The sequence below is a fragment of the Lichenostomus cassidix genome, chromosome W (assembly GCF_008360975.1).
Source record: "Lichenostomus cassidix isolate B80296 chromosome W, HeHo_3.0, whole genome shotgun sequence".
Taxonomy (NCBI): domain Eukaryota; kingdom Metazoa; phylum Chordata; class Aves; order Passeriformes; family Meliphagidae; genus Lichenostomus; species Lichenostomus cassidix.
This window is the reverse complement of record NC_139510.1, coordinates 22096362-22111943: the sequence shown is the minus strand read 5'-3', so window position 1 is coordinate 22111943 and position 15582 is coordinate 22096362. Positions and strand designations below refer to the sequence as shown.

The 15582-nt window shown below is 43.2% G+C and overlaps 2 protein-coding genes and 1 long non-coding RNA gene across 3 annotated transcripts in view; 2 read left to right on the top strand and 1 right to left on the bottom strand.

Annotated features, from left to right (window-relative positions):
• The window catches only part of LOC146425689 (kinesin-like protein KIF2A), a 180572-nt gene that overhangs the window by 121367 nt on the left and 43623 nt on the right, over positions 1–15582 (bottom strand). The window lies entirely within an intron of this gene.
• LOC146425690 (uncharacterized) overlaps positions 1–15582 on the top strand; it is a 105888-nt gene that overhangs the window by 62010 nt on the left and 28296 nt on the right. The window lies entirely within an intron of this gene.
• On the top strand, positions 2537–4376 carry LOC146425691 (uncharacterized). Its single transcript, XM_085041503.1, has 2 exons — positions 2537–2629; positions 2949–4376. The coding sequence occupies exons 1-2, from the start codon at positions 2537–2539 to the stop codon at positions 4374–4376; spliced, it is 1521 nt and encodes a 506-aa protein (XP_084897629.1).

Sequence of the window (15582 nt, the reverse complement as noted above, 5' to 3'; positions counted from 1 at the left end):
AAATGGTTGCACAGATGCAACAACACGAGGCACTCGTGGATCGTGGAGCCGGTGGATTTGGCTCTACAGGAGAACTTGCAATGTTAACAGTTCCATTAACAGAACGACCAGTTGTGGAAACTACTTGGACTCGGGGGGAAATCTCCCAAACACTGCCAGCATTACTTGATACAGGTGCAGATATTACGATAATGTCTACTGCTTGTTGGCCAACTGAATGGCCACATCACCATACTTTGAGTGGAATTGAAGGCGTTGGGGGATCAGTTTCAGTACAGCGGAGCTCTGACCCAATTCAAGTAGCAATCGAAGGCAGGGTGGCAACAGTTCATGTAACTATTATGCCCTTACCCAAAAAGGTGAATGCCTTAATTGGCCGGGATGTGCTAGACCAACTGGGACTCGTGTTAACCAATCAGCATTTTCCCCAGCGGTCGCTGTCAGATGGACTTTCCCGATCCAGCTCACATGGACAACAGACAAGCCTGTATGGATAGGGCAGTGGCCGCTAAAAGGGGAAAGTCTAATACAAGCACAGTTGTTAGTGCAAGAACAATTGCAACAAGGACACCTGCGACCTTCCACGAGCCCTTGGAACACGCCCATTTTTGTCATCAAGAAAAAATCCGGCAAGTATAGACTGTTACATGACCTGCGAGCAGTTAATGCTCAAATGCAGGCAATGGGGGCCCTCCAACCTGGATTGCCAAACCCTGCCATGCTTCCTGAGGGATGGCACCTGTTAATCATTGATTTGAAAGACTGCTTTTTTACAATTCCACTGCATCCAGTGGACACTGCGCGATTTGCTTTTACCCTACCAACAATTAACAGAGAAGCCCCTTTCTTGAGATTCGAATGGACTGTTCTGCCACAGGGAATGAAAAATAGTCCCACCCTGTGCCAACTGTTTGTAGCCAATGCATTACAACCCATTCGTACAGCATGGCCTGAAACAGTGATTTACCACTATATGGATGACATTTTATTTGCTCAGGCCTCAGCTTTTACTGGCGAACAAGAGAATATGCTTCAACAACAATTAGGCAGACATGGACTAACCATTGCCCCTGAGAAGATCCAGCGTTCTCCTGTTTGGAAATACTTAGGATGGCAAATAACACAAGGGCATGTGAGACCACAAAAATTACAGCTCAACACACATGTGAAGACATTACATGATGCACAACGCCTTCTAGGCGATATTCAATGGTTACGTCCAGTTATTGGCATTTCAAACGATGACATTGATGCCTTGCGACCACTGTTACAAGGCACCGACCCAGCACGGACAGTACATCCAACCCCGCTGCAACAGCAGATTATTCAGAAAATTGGCACACAAATTGCACAATGCTGGGTTGATCGTTGCGACCCGGACATTCCGGTAGACCTCACAATTTTAAGCGGCGAAAAACAAATCCTTGGTGCACTTACGCAGTGCAAAAATAAAGAGAGGGAGAACAAGGTGAAAATATTGGAATGGCTGTTCACTAGCATCCAGCCCAAAACTACAATTCAACAAAAGATTGAAAACATAGCAGAATTGATCCAGAAGGGTCGCACCAGGATTTTACAGTTAACAAGCCAAGAGCCGGAAACCATTTACCTGCCGATGAAACGACGAAACCTCGAGTGGTATCTTCAGAATTCGCAAGCACTGCAAATCAGCCTACTGTCTCAAGCAGTGGAAATTAAAGTGGAGCCACTGCGATCTACCACCCTGCGTTGGGTGAGTAACCAAGATTGGATTACAATACCAAAAAGGAGTGAGCGCCCATTGCAAAACGCAGTGACAGTTTTTACAGATGCAGGACGGAAATCTCGACGTGCAGCAGCAACTTGGATGCAAGACGGCAAATGGCATCATCACATATTACCGGCGAAAGAAGAAGATTCACTGCAAACATTGGAACTGGCAGCAGTCGTTTGGGCCTTTGTGAACTGGCACTCTACGGAGTTAAATGTAATTTCTGACTCCATGTATGTCACTGGCATAGTACAGCGTATTGAAGATGCCCGGCTCAAAGATTGCCAAAACAAACGACTTTTTGAACTATTGAGACAGCTGCAGGCTGCAATTTATCAGCGAGAGTGCGCCTATGCTGTCATTCACATACGAAGCCACAAATGGTCAAAAGGCCTTGGGGAAGGCAATGAGAGAGCAGATCGTTTAGTTTCAGTAGTGGTGCCACTGAGCGAATTTGTTAAGGCCAGAGAAGCTCACAACACTTTTCATCAAAATGCCAAGGGACTCTTCCACCAATTTAAGATTACTATGGAGGAAGCAAAAGGCATTGTCAGAGCTTGTCCAAGTTGTAGTCATCATGGACCAGGCTTAGGAATTGGAGTAAATCCACGAGGGTTAGGCCCTTGTGAACTTTGGCAGATGGATGTTACCCATGTCCCTCAGTTTGGTCGATTAAAATGTGTGCATGTTACAATTGACACATACAGCAGATTTTTGTGGGCCACAGCTCAAACAGGAGAAAAGGCCACCCATGTCATACGGCATTTGACAAGTTGTTTCGCAGTTATGGGAGTGCCGCAGCAGATCAAGACCGACAATGGGCCCGCATATAGCGGTGAAAAAATGCGACAATTCTGCCAACAGTGGGGGGTCAAGCATGTAACGGGCATTCCCCATTCACCAACGGGACAAGCCATTGTTGAGCGAGCAAATCAGACTTTAAAACGATATTTAGACAAATTTAATGATGTTCGAGATGTTAGTGAAAGGCTAGCTAAAACATTGTTTGTGTTAAACTATTTGTGTATTTTTTCAGACCAGGATTCTCCTCCCGCACAAGTGCATGGCCGAGCTCCCGCTACAGAGCATAAAGAACCCATGATGGTCATGTATCGCGACCCGTGTTCAGGCCTGTGGCGAGGCCCAGCAGAAGTGAAATATATAGGGCGTGGTTACATGTGTGTGCTTACATCCACAGGTACACAGTGGGTCCCTGCGAAGTGGACCAAAGCTGTTCCTCGTGCTGCTAGCGATCAAGGCTCTAATATCGGGCTCAGCCACGACCCTCATAACGAAGGTTGAAGAAAGACAGAACCTGTGGGTGACTTGGGCCAGTGCTACGCATAACCCAGAATTTTGCCTCAGTTTGCAATCAGCTACTGCACCATTTAAAACATGTTTAGTCGGTGTGCCTTTGTTCAGTTTTGAGGCGTTTAGCAATTATAGCACCTATCTTAAATGTTCTATAGCAAAAAGCACCTCTTGGTGTGCTGCAAACCTAATCAATCACTTAAATACTACCTTGCCTTGGGACCCAGAAGAGTTACATCTCTTGGGGTCCATGAAAATTGGTAATACCTCCAGCAATTGGACCCAAACATGCATTTGGTTTGGAAATAGACAACAAAATCTAACCTTAAGTTATTCTATCAAAGGCTGGACAAATGTCAGCCCGATAAATGTAGCAGATTATTCATACAATGTTAAAGGCGGCTATTGCGGGAGTAACAACACTGCTAATCAAAGTTTGGGTGCTTTAGGAGCTGAAATAAAGAAATCGCCAATTACGATTTGGAACAACGGAACGCCAAAAGCGTTGCCCCCATCTGTATTTCTAATATGCGGAGATAGAGCATGGCAAGGAGTCCCTCATAACATCTTTGGAGGGCCATGTTATTTAGGAGAACTAACTCTTTTAGCACCCAACCAGCGCATGTGGCTTAGCGTAGTCGCCGAGCCAAAACGCCAACGGCGCTCTCTGTCTCACCAATTGAATTCACGGTGCAAAGATGATGTTGAATTATGGTCAGTAACAGCTAAAGTATTCACCTCCCTGTTTACCCCCGGAATAGCTGCTGCAAGAGCCCTCAGGCAAATTGAAAAACTTGCATGTTGGACAGTTAAACAAGCAAATGTTACTACTAATATCCTTTCCCAATTACTGCTAGATCAAAAGAGTTTGCGACATGCCGTGCTTCAAAATCGCGCTGCTATTGATTTCATACTATTAGCTCAAGGCCATGGTTGTAAAGACTTTGAGGGGATGTGCTGCTTTAATTTGTCAGATCATAGCAATTCTATCCATAAGCAATTAGAGTGGTTGAAAAAGCATACCTCCACAATTACAGTTGATGTCAATCCCTTAGACAAATGGTTATCATCCCTGTTTGGAGGTCTGTCACCATGGTTGATACCCTTGATTAAAGAAGGTTTACGTTGGTTATTGATTCTTATATTAATAGTTATTGTAGTGAAAATTACTTATAAGTGTGTTGTTAAACAAATTGATCAAACAACTGACGGAGTCTTGCTCGCCCAAAAGAGAAAAGGGGGAATTGTTACACAATGGCTTAAAGATCACGGACATGATTTATTAGAAGAATTGTGCGAGCAAGATCACTGTTAGGCTAAGTAGCACTTAGGCCATAAGTTGTAAAGTTATATTGAACAATTTAAATTACCTGTTAAGTACTTTTGATTAAGCATAGATTCTGTTAAAGTTAAGTAATAGTGGATTTAAATTCTATTAAGTTGTAAGTTCTGTTAAAGTTAAAATTCTGTTAAGTAATATTAAGTGATGTTAATTTTAAATTCTGTTAAGTTTTAAATCTTGTTAGCGTTAAGTTGTTAAGGTAATATCAATTTTAAATTTCATTATAGTTAAGTTCTAATTGTTAGTTTAAGATAAGAGTTATTAAGATTAAGTTTTATTCATTTTTAGTGATATTAATTTTAAGTTTTAAATTTCTTAGTTTATATTATTATTCACAAAAGCTTTGCAGTTTTATCTTTTTAGTTAAAGTTAAGTAATAATATCTACTGTTTTCAAACATTTCATCTCACCTTATATAGCTATCTATAAAAATAGTAACATGTTAAGATACTCTCCTTATTGATATTAATCAAAGCTTGTTTATAAGATGTTCTGAGAAAACCCTTCCACTTAGCACTTAAGCTCTGGCCAAGCTTTAGTTCTAACTGGCTGGGAAACATGCCATGAGTCTCAAAGTGTTTTGTACCAAAATATGATCAGATAATTTTCATTTACCAAATTGAATTTATAAAAGCTAAATCTTCTTCCAAGTAAACTTAGAGTCCTTGCCCGGGAAAGGTTCTCTAAGTTTTACCTGTGAAGTGAATGTTTTCAATGATGATAATTTCCAGACCATGGCAACACATTTAACTAATGAAATTTCCTTAAGTAAACTTATAATAAATCTAATAATAGAAATTACTTATAGCAAAGCAAATTAATCTGATAACAAGACAATGTCTGTTCTCACAAGAGAAACGGGGGAATTGTTGGAAAATATAATTTTCCAGCAAAATTCATGCTAACCGAGCAGAACTGAGCAAGGCTTCAGTGTTCCCAGGCCTCAGTAAAATTCCGACAAGCTGCAGTAGTTGTTTGTCTGAGAATGTTTTGCGGGAAGAATGCCATGAGAAAGATTAGGAGTCAGGAGTGTTATGAGAAAAGAATAAGGGAGTTAACAAGAGGATTCCTGAGTGTGTGAGAACAGCTGCAGGTGTACGTGTGTATCTATGAATAGAAACTTCTGTAACGGTATATAAGTCTCTCGTTTAGCGAAATAAAGTTGGAGCTTACTTTATATCTCATATTGAGACTGCTGTGAGTTTTCCCTCGCGCCGCATCTCGTTACATCACCAGTGACAGTACATTATATACACATTTCTAACCTCCAAACCTCTTGCCTAAAGGATAAGATTCAGTCCACCACTAAAGAAATTTTTAAAAACCCCCAAAAACTAAAAAACCAAATTTCTCCCTGTCGGGGGTTGAGAATTTCTCCCCATTCCTGTTACTAAGCAACAAATGGTCCGATGTTCGGAGTGATCAAGCCTTTTGTAAAAGACAAAGGCTAGGTTTTTGGGCAGGGCAAGGTAAGGGAGAGCCGGCCCTGGGAAGGCTCTCTCGTGGTTCGGACGCTGAGGGTAGAGGCTGCTGGCTCTTTGCTTTCCAGCTGCTACCAGAGGAAATCCAACTGTGCCCTGTTTCTTTTCCCTCCTGGCTGGGTGAGCTTTGATTCAACTTTTCTCCTCACGGGGAAGGGCGCGTTTTCCCCCCCCCGGGCTGCGTTCCCTCGTGGCTGCTGCCGGGACAGTCCCGCGGCCCCTGCTGCCTGCCCCCGCCCTCTGCCGCACGAGACCGCGGCGTCTGCTGTGACTGCAGAAATTCTCGCTGGCCGGAGAGAGAGAGAGAGCGCCCGCTCCTGCTGCCCTGTTCCCTCGCTGCCCTGAACTGTGTCCTGCTGCGCTGCGTGTTTCTCAGCCCATCCGCCATTGCAGCTGCCGAACGGTGACCTGACCCTGCGCCACAGCGCCACCTGCAGTCACTCGGGAGTCATCGCACCTGCCCTGGCCAGCCGGGAGCTCAACAGCGCCCCTGCTGCTTGCAACCGTGATTACACCACACGGGAGAAGGTTCAGCAGCTCACGTTATCTGCTGTTTGGTTTTCTGGTTCTAGTTGTGGTTTGCTATTATTGTTATTGTTTGTTTATAGATACTAGTAAAGAACTGATACTCCTTTTTTCCCATACCTTTGCCTGAAAGCCCTTGATTTACAAAATTAAATAATTCGGAGGGAGGAGGGGAAGGAAAATCACATCCTCTGCTCTAGGGGAGGGTTCAGCCTCTCTTGGCAGACACCTGTCTTTCAAACCAAGACACTCCCTTTGTTTCACTTGGTTCATTTCCTCTAGCATTTGCTAGGCTTTATTTCCCCAACCTGTATTTTGTCTGACTAGATCCTTCCATTTGTGCTTCCTGAGCATCATTCTCCCAGGTGGCTCAGCTGTGTGCACTGCAGGGACAATCTGGATTCCTCACTGAAGCATTGCCAGCAGAAGATGCACAGGCAGGGATCACAGCCATGCCCTCCTCTCCATACACAAGTGTTCCTCCATTTCCCCTCATCCAAATGGCATTGTGCAGGCACACATCCAACCCTTGGGACCATGCACTAATTCTGCTGGGGGCTAGGCTGAAGCAGACTCACTCAACATGACATTCTCAAACCATATTTCCTTGAACAAGCATTTTTGTGAAAGTTTTCTTTGAGCAAGGTCCTCAATACACCCCTCCATTAATTTTTCTGCATTTAATAACCTCTTGTGGCTTCATTTGGTGGAGGAACTCTCTGTCATAGAACTGTTTTGATTAGCTATCTGGTCTTTTCTAAAAGTAGCAACAGAAGCCACTTCTTCAAACAGCATGCTGAGATGCAAGGACACAAAAATTTTTAGCACTGTGAGAAGTGGAAGACTCTTCAAGCTTACCATGATATAAGCTTCTGCTACTGTTTGGAGGCTTGGCCCAGCTGTCAATCCAGAATCAAGAGAAAACTGAGATATGAAAAATGTAAATTTAGAGAAACATATGCTATACAATACTATAATAATTTTTGTATTTGGTTTGCATGGCCAAACTTTGATAGCAGGGAGGCTACAGGGGTGGCTTCTGTGAGAAGCTGCCAGAAGCTTCCACCATGTTGGACAGAGCCAATCCCTGGCGTCTCCAAAGATGGATGTGCCACTGGTCAAGGCTGGGCCAATCAGAAATGGTGGTAATGCCTCTGTGATAACAGATTTAAGAAGAAGAAACAAAAAAAAAAAAGAGTGCACAGTTGTAATTGTGGCCAAAAAAGAGCAGGGTGAGAATATGTGAGAAGAACAACTCTGCAGATAACAAGGTCAGTGAAGGAGGCGGTGGAGGTACTCCAGGCACCGGAACTGGGATTCCTCTGCAGCCTGTAGTGAAGACCATGGTGAGGCAGCTGAGCCCCTGCAGCCCATGGAAGACCAAGGGGATGCAGAGATCCACCTGCAGCTCATGGAGGAGACCCATGACAGAGCAGGTTTCCTGGTAGGACTTGTGACCCCCTGGGGTCCCACACTGGAGCAGCTGCTTCCTGAGGGACTGCACCCTGTGGAAGAGTGACCCACGTTGCAGCAGTTCATGGGGAACTGTTGCTCATGAGATGGATTCACGTTGCAGCAGTTCTTGGAGAACTGTCTCCCATGGGAGGGACCCCACAGTGGAGCAGGGGAACGACTCGTCTCCCTGAGCAGCAGGAGAAACAACGGGTAATGAACTCACCATAATCCCCATTCCCCGTCTCCCTGCGCCACTGGGGGAGGGAGGTAGAGCTGGGAAGGAGGGAGGGATGGGGGCAATCTTTTAACAGATTTTATAAATTTTGAAAAAAGACCCTATTCACAGCCTGTGACACTATATTAGTCACACAGCCATCATATAAAGACTATTACCTGCTCCGGTGCACTATTACTTTTGACAGAAAACAAATAATTTAAAAAAGGATTAATCTTTGCCATAACAAGTGAAAGGAGATCAAAGCAGGCTGATGAATGAATAGAAAATACTGAATCCTCTCACAATCACAGTAAGTCAGCATACCATAACAAAAAAGCCACAATAAATCTTCCATCTCTAGGCCAGATTTTATCTGCTCCCTGGTCAAAAAAGTAGAGTCATCATGGTGATATACTCCAGTTTTTCACTCAGTGTTTTTTTAATTTTTATTTCCTCTCCTCACATGATTAGAATTCACATCATAGGCAAAACATTTTCTGGGAAGTCAGTCTATTGCTATAAAACTCAAACTAATGGAGAAGTTTGAAAAGGCTAATATTTGTGTAACTAAGTTCTGCCATACTGAATCCATAACACAGCACTGTGCCAGCTACAAGGAAGAAACAAACTCTATCCCAGCTGAAACCAGGACAATCTACCAGTTATGCTTTATTTCTGTTATACTTTATCATATATAGTTGTTTCTTTGTTTAATTTTTGCCATGACACTCTTTATTATTGTCTTGTCTCTTGCCTTGGTTATAGTGTTATCACACCGTCAAATGGGTCACTAAACATACATGCTACCTGCCATATTTCTAAAGCAAGTTCTTAAATACTTTTTTTAAATTCCATATAATTTTATTTTAGATATATTTTAATATTTTTATGAACAATCCCTAGCTACCAACTAATTTTGTTTTATTCTCTAAATTATCACAGCAACGCCCAAGTCCTTCAAATGACAAGCCTATTACAACTGCATTTTATGATCTCTATAAACCTCTACAACTTTTAGCATAGGAATTTTAAGAACAGAAACTAACACTCACCAAATCAACTTTCCCATATCTACCTGTATATTTCACTTTTTGAAATAAAGTCCAACTTAATCTAGTCTCGCCCTGTCCTGGGTAACCCAAAATTGCAAAAACCAATCATAGTGCTTTAGAAAAACAAAGTTCACAGATCTTATTGACAATCCACCAAAAATTAGGGGGAAAAAAAGCGCAGACATGCCACTGAACTGTGTATAATGTTTAGCTTCAAAATACAAAGAGCACGTTTAATGTCTTTTGTACAGCAAACAGAACACAAGCAACTTTTTGGTCCTCCTTGCATTCAGTACCAACAACATACTCCACCCTCTGCCTGTACAATCATATCTAGTACATACTACCATAAATACCCTATAAACTGAACTCATTTCACCTTTATGTTACTGAGTGGTCTGCCTCTGCTATTCACCCCAGCAAGTTACACTAGCACCTTGCTGTCAACATATACAAACATTTTTCCAGATTACATGTGTTCACAGTCATTTAGTAGTCTGTGCTTTCTTTTATGGCTTGTATAAAGACACTTGTCCAAGAATGATGAGTTTATCTGTACCTGTTTCAGTCTGAGTGTTGCCTTTTCCAACAGTGGCAACAAGGATGAGGTACAATATCCCACACAGGCTCCAGACTGCTTTCCACAGGAATACTCACCGCCAAATTACAGTAATTCTAAAATTGCACTCACTTTTCCCTTTGTCACTTAACCCTGGTAGTCCACATGTATTTTGAGATTGACTAGAATATCAAGAATTTTCTCCTGTCATTTACAGTTTATGATCTCCCAATTTATAGCAAAAGCATATTTACTTTTTTTGCCATGTTTTACCCCAGTCATTTAATTTCATATCTCCTAATCTCCCTGCATAATATAAATCTTCACAGAGATGATACTCCCACTCTAGCACAGTAATGAAGTTTCCTGAGAACAATGTTACTTTCTGTGTTATGACCAGGAATTAATAAATATAATGGATGGAAAAAACCAGCCATCCAGTCCCAAAACTGATCCCAGAAGGCACACTATTAGGTAGAAATTATTAAGTATACTATCATCACCTATCTTTAATACATTACTGTTCTTGTATTAAACTTAATCAGAATAATTTTTAATGCTTTACAAAATAGCACTTAGAAGAGGCTTTTAAAAAAATAGGGAGAATGACTTTTTACACAAGCAGAAAGTGATAGGACAAGGGGGAATGGCTTTACACTAAAAGAGGAGATATTTAGATTAAATATTAAGAAGAAGGGTAGTGAGGCACTGGCATTGGTTGCCCAGAGAAGCTGTGGATGCCCCATCCCTGGAAGTGTTCAAGGCCAGGTTGGATGGGGCTCTGAGCCACCTGATCTAGTGGGTATCATCCCTGCCTATGGCAGAGGGGTTGAAACTAGATGATCTTTATGGTCCCTTCTCACCAAAGCATTCTGTGATTCTATGATTATTCATCTTTCTCTCTCATTTACATTACAATTATTATTATAATTAGTACTACTAGCATTATTATTATATTTTACTTTGTTTCAATTATTAAACTGTTCTTAGCCCCATGAGTTTTCCTTTTTCCCTGATTCTCTTGAGAGAGGGAGTGAGTGAGCTGCTGTGTGCTACTTAGTTGTCAGCTGGGGTCAAACCACAACATTCCCACAGGTGTAATTTCCTACTGTGCTTTCATCTTTCCCTTGGCAGGGCAGGAATCTCAAGCATGTTCAACAGGGTGCTTCTAAGTCTATCATAAGCCTATATTATCTAAACATGGGTGTTCTACTTGTCAAACAAACAAGGCTAAACAATAGCTAGTATATGTTTTTCTCCACCCCAGCTGCAAGTAACTTAAGCATGTTTACAATCGTCCTCACCAATCTTCCCTTATTTTCCCACAGTGAGAAAGGTAATAAATTCACAGACAATAGATCTATAAATGGATAATGGGTATTTATTAGGACTAGGCAGAGCTGTACTTCTAATATCCCAAATATAATTCTGGATAGTGGGGGAAGACAAAAGCATGAGACTGCAAACAGCAACAAGGCTGACCTGCTTTCCCTAGATAGCCTCTCCTACTGCAGGTGGGCAAGATGAATCATTGGTCTGATCCACCAGGGCACTTTTTATAGTAGTGGTGAGCATACTTTAAGGAAAGGGAGGAACCTCCAAGAAGGCAAAAACTCTTAATGAGTTTTTTTAAAAATTCACATTCTTCATTTTCACTAAAAGTCTTATAGAGAGAAAACCAAAAGTTTTCATTCACTTTTCATAAAGTACACTTAATTTTGTCATATATTCACAAGACAACCTCCCTTCCAAAGTGCAAAGAAAGCCCAAACAAAAATAAAAACAGCAAACCAAAACTCCACCCATTTTAAACATTCCTGTGAGGTTTTCTGTCTTGGGGATGTTTTTCTATCCCATACTATGATTCGTTTATTTTGTTTTGTGTCCAGGATGGTCATTGCCCACCCCCCCCTTCCAGCTCCAGGAGTATCGTGATAGCTGAGAGCCAGCCTGAGATTTCCTGCGAGAGTTGGAGGGGGAGGGCAAGGGGCAGCTCCTCCCTTTTCCTGCTGGGCAGCTGATTCAGCTGGCCACGCAGCGTGGTGTCTCTAACCAGAAATACTGTTGCCTTTGTGGTTTTTGCCTGTTTCTCTTTCTTTTCCTTCGGCACTGTGACTGGGCTTACTGGCTCCCTTCTCTGCTTCTCTGCTGTTTGGGATCCCAGAGCCAGTGCGTGCCGTGCCAGGACCCGGGACTAGGAGTACCCCATCCCCTGCCGGGAGGCCACCCCACCTCTGCACAGCCTGACCCAGGGACCAGCCATCGCTGGTGAGCTATCCAGGGGAGAGATTCCCTGCTCAGCCCCTGCCGTTTTTCTGCCACTGCTCCGGGTTTTTCGCTATACTGTAACCCAACACCCCGTGCTTGCCGAGACACCCTCTTGGCTCCTGCTACAGCTGCAGAGTTTCTGCAACCCCCCGGGTGAGCCAGCCCTGCCGTCCCAACTGCCTCTCCGAGGTTTCTGCTACAGCCCATTTCGCCATCCAGCCTGCCCGCCATTACTGCGTGAGGGAGACGCGGCTGAACTCTCACCACAGCGCCCCCTGCAGCTGCGAGGAAATCATCACGCCTGTCCTGCCCGGCCATGAGCCCAACAGCGCCCCTGCCGGCTGTGACCATAACTACACCAAAGGGGAGGTGCTTTGACAGCCAAGAGAAGGCTGTTACTGGGTTTCTGGTTTTGTTTGTTGTTGCTACCATTGTTGTTTGTTTGCCTTGTTATAAATACTAGTAAAGAACTGTTATTCCTTTTCCCATACTTTTGCCTGAAAACTCCTTTATTCCAAGGTTATAATAATCTGGAGGAAAGGGGGTCATATTTTCCATTCCAAGGGAGGTTCCCGCCTTCCTTGGCAGACACCTGTCTTTCAAAACCAAGACATTTTCCGACTCCCACAGGTCCCTTTTATGGCCTATATGAATCCCTGCAATTCTCAGATTTGAGGAAGATTAGCAGTTAGAGCTGCAAATTTATTCTAATAAGTACAAGATGTGGCATGATAGTGTTTTCTGTCTTCTTATCACACTTTTTCTACTACTTCATAAGTGAAGGTTTTCATTCAGTTGCTACTAATGACATTCATATCTTTCCTATGAGTTGACAGCTTGTAAACAAGTTATAGGAATAGTTCAATGTCTTCTAATATGTATTTTTTAATTCCGTAAAACTGAACATAATTTGGCTTCTCCATGCACATTTAGTCAGCAATTCCTTGGACTCCTTTAAAACAATATTGCAGGCAGCTTTTTAAAAATCTTTTAAAACTGTTTCTGAAAGTTCCTCTCCAGAATCCTTTCTTAAATATTTTTACAGCTCAAAGTCCTCTGTGTTCAGTACAAATCTCAATACAGTTAGTGTATGTAGGAGCAAAGGGAGAGCCAGTCAAGTATCTCTTTCAAACAGCATTGGGGTTTAGTGGTTGTGGGGTTTGCATGGACAAGCTTTGGTAGCAGGGAGGCTACAGGGGTGGCTTCTGTGAGAAGCTGCCAGAAGCTTCCTTTATGTCTGGCAGCTCCAAAGATGGATATGCCACTGGTCAAGGCTGGGCCAATTAGAAATGGTGGTAATGCCTTTGTGATAACATATTTAAGAAGAAAGAAACTAAAATGATTGCACAGTTGTAATTTCAGCCAGAGAAGAGCAGAGTGAGAATACGTGAGAGGAACAACTCTGTAGACACCAAGGTCACTGGAGAAGGAGGGGGAGAAGGTGCTGCAGGCACAGGAGCTGAGATTCCTCTGCAGCCCATGGTGAAGACCAGACCATGGTGAAGGCAGGCTGTGCCACTGCAGCCCATGGAGGGCCATGGGGATGCAGAGATCCACCTGCAGCCCATGGAGGAGACCCACGCCAGAGCAGGTAGATGCCTGAGAGGAGGCTGTGAACCCGTGGGAGGCCCATGGAGAGAGGAGCCCTTGCCGGAGCAGCCTGTCCTTGAAGAACTGCACTCTGTGGAAGAGTGACCCATGCTGCAGCAGTTCATGGAGAACTGTTGCTCATGAGATGGATTCATGTTGGAGAAGTTCGCAGAGAACTGTCTCCCGTGAGAGGGACCCCATGGGGGAGCAGAAGGACTCCTCTCCCTGAGCAGCAGGTGAAACAACAGGTGATGAACTCACCATAACCCCCATTCCCTGTCTTCCTGCACTGCTGGGGTAGGAGGTAGAGCTGGGAAGGAGGGAGGGATGGGGGGAAGGTATTTCTAAGGGTTTATTTTACTTCTCATTATCTTGCTCTGATTTTGTTAGCAATAAATTCAATTAATACCTCTAATTCGAGCATGTTTTGCCCATGATGGTATTTGATAAATGATGTCTCCCAGTCCTTATCTCAACCCATGAATCCTCTGTTATATTTTCTCTCCCATATCCAGCTGTGGAGGAGAGTGATAGAGCAGCTGTGGTGGGTGCCTGGCATCCAGCCAAGGTTAACCCACTACAAAATATTTTTAGCTTTTCTACAACAGGATTTAAGATTGTGGTGTATTAAAATAGTGCAGTGAATACTCTCTGCTAGAAGACTGAAATTACTTAGCCAGTCTTCTCCCGCCCTTCCCCCTTTCTCATTTTGTTCACTGCTTGAATAAATGGCAGATACCTCCTACCTCTGTCTCATGATTTACTCTGCTTTCTCTGAAGCTGAGAGTACCTGCCTAGAAGCAATACCTTTTGCATCACATAGAAAAATTCTACCAGCCACTTTTAAAAATGTTTTGAACTGGTACCATTTGCCTTTTATGACCTAACCTGTCAAATAGGAGCTTTTTTTTGTTTGTTGTTTTGTTTGGGTTTTTTTTTTAATTCCCCTGACTTTTCAAAATTACATTTAGTAATAATCATTAATTACTTTATTGCAGAGCTGCCTACTCTTGCTCCTGGTTAAAAGTCAGAAGCCTTTAGTTTCATGCAAGTTTAAAGCCTGTATTTTTCCCTTATCCTAACAAGGTTCTAAAAGCTCAAGCTCAAATCATTAAGTAAACTTTGAGCATTATTTAACTTCAAGTCATAGAATATCTCAAGTTGGAAGGGATCCATAAGGATCAGCAAGTCCAACTCCTTGTTCCTTGCAGGACTACCTAAAACTAAACCATGTGACCAAGAGCATCATCCAGATGCTCCTTGAATTCTGACAGGCATGGCACCATGACCACTTCTCTGGGGAGTCCGTTCTAGTGACCAACCACCCTCTCAGTGAAGAACCTTTTCCTAATGTCCAATCTGAAATTCCTCTGATGCAGCTTCATTCCATTTCCTCATGTCCTATTGTTGGTCACCAGAGAGAGATCAACACCTTTTCCTCCACTGCTCCTCTTGAGGAAGTTGTAGACTGTGACAAGGTCCCCCCCTCAGCCTTCTCTTCTCCAAGCTGAACAAACCAAGTGACTTCAGCTGCTCCTCATAAGTCTTGCCCTTGAGACCTTTCACCATCTTGGTCACCCTCCTCTGGACACACTCTGATAGTATGATGTTCTTCTTGTATAGTGGTGCCCATAACTGCAAACAGTACTCAAGGTGAGGCCACACCAGTGCAGAGTAGAGTGGGACAATCACCTTCCTCAACCAGCTGGCGATTCTGTGCCATATGCACCCCAGGACACAGTTGGCCCTCCTGTATGCCAAGGCACACTGTTGAGTCATATTCAACTTGCCATCATCCCAAATGCCCAGATCTTTCCACAGAGCTGCTCTCCTGCTTCTCATTCCTCAATTTGTATGTATAACCAGGATTACCTTGTCCCAGGTGCAGAATCTTGTTAAATTCCATATGGTTGTTGATTGCCCAGATCTCTAGTCTATCTAGATCTCTCTGTAAGGCCTCTTGTTGGAGGTTAGGATTTTTCCTTTTGTTTTCTTTCTCTTAGGGAACTTTGTCCCATTTGTTGCTAAGAGA

What these genes read in the sequence shown, in the direction of transcription:
- LOC146425691 (XM_085041503.1), top strand. Translation starts at nt 2,537, where the DNA reads ATGGGAGTGCCGCAGCAGATCAAGACCGACAATGGGCCCGCATATAGC. An exon ending in AACAGTGGGGGGTCAAGCAT is followed by an intron (nt 2,630 to 2,948) that starts GTAACGGGCATT and finishes TTACATCCACAG; the next exon opens with GTACACAGTGGGTCCCTGCG.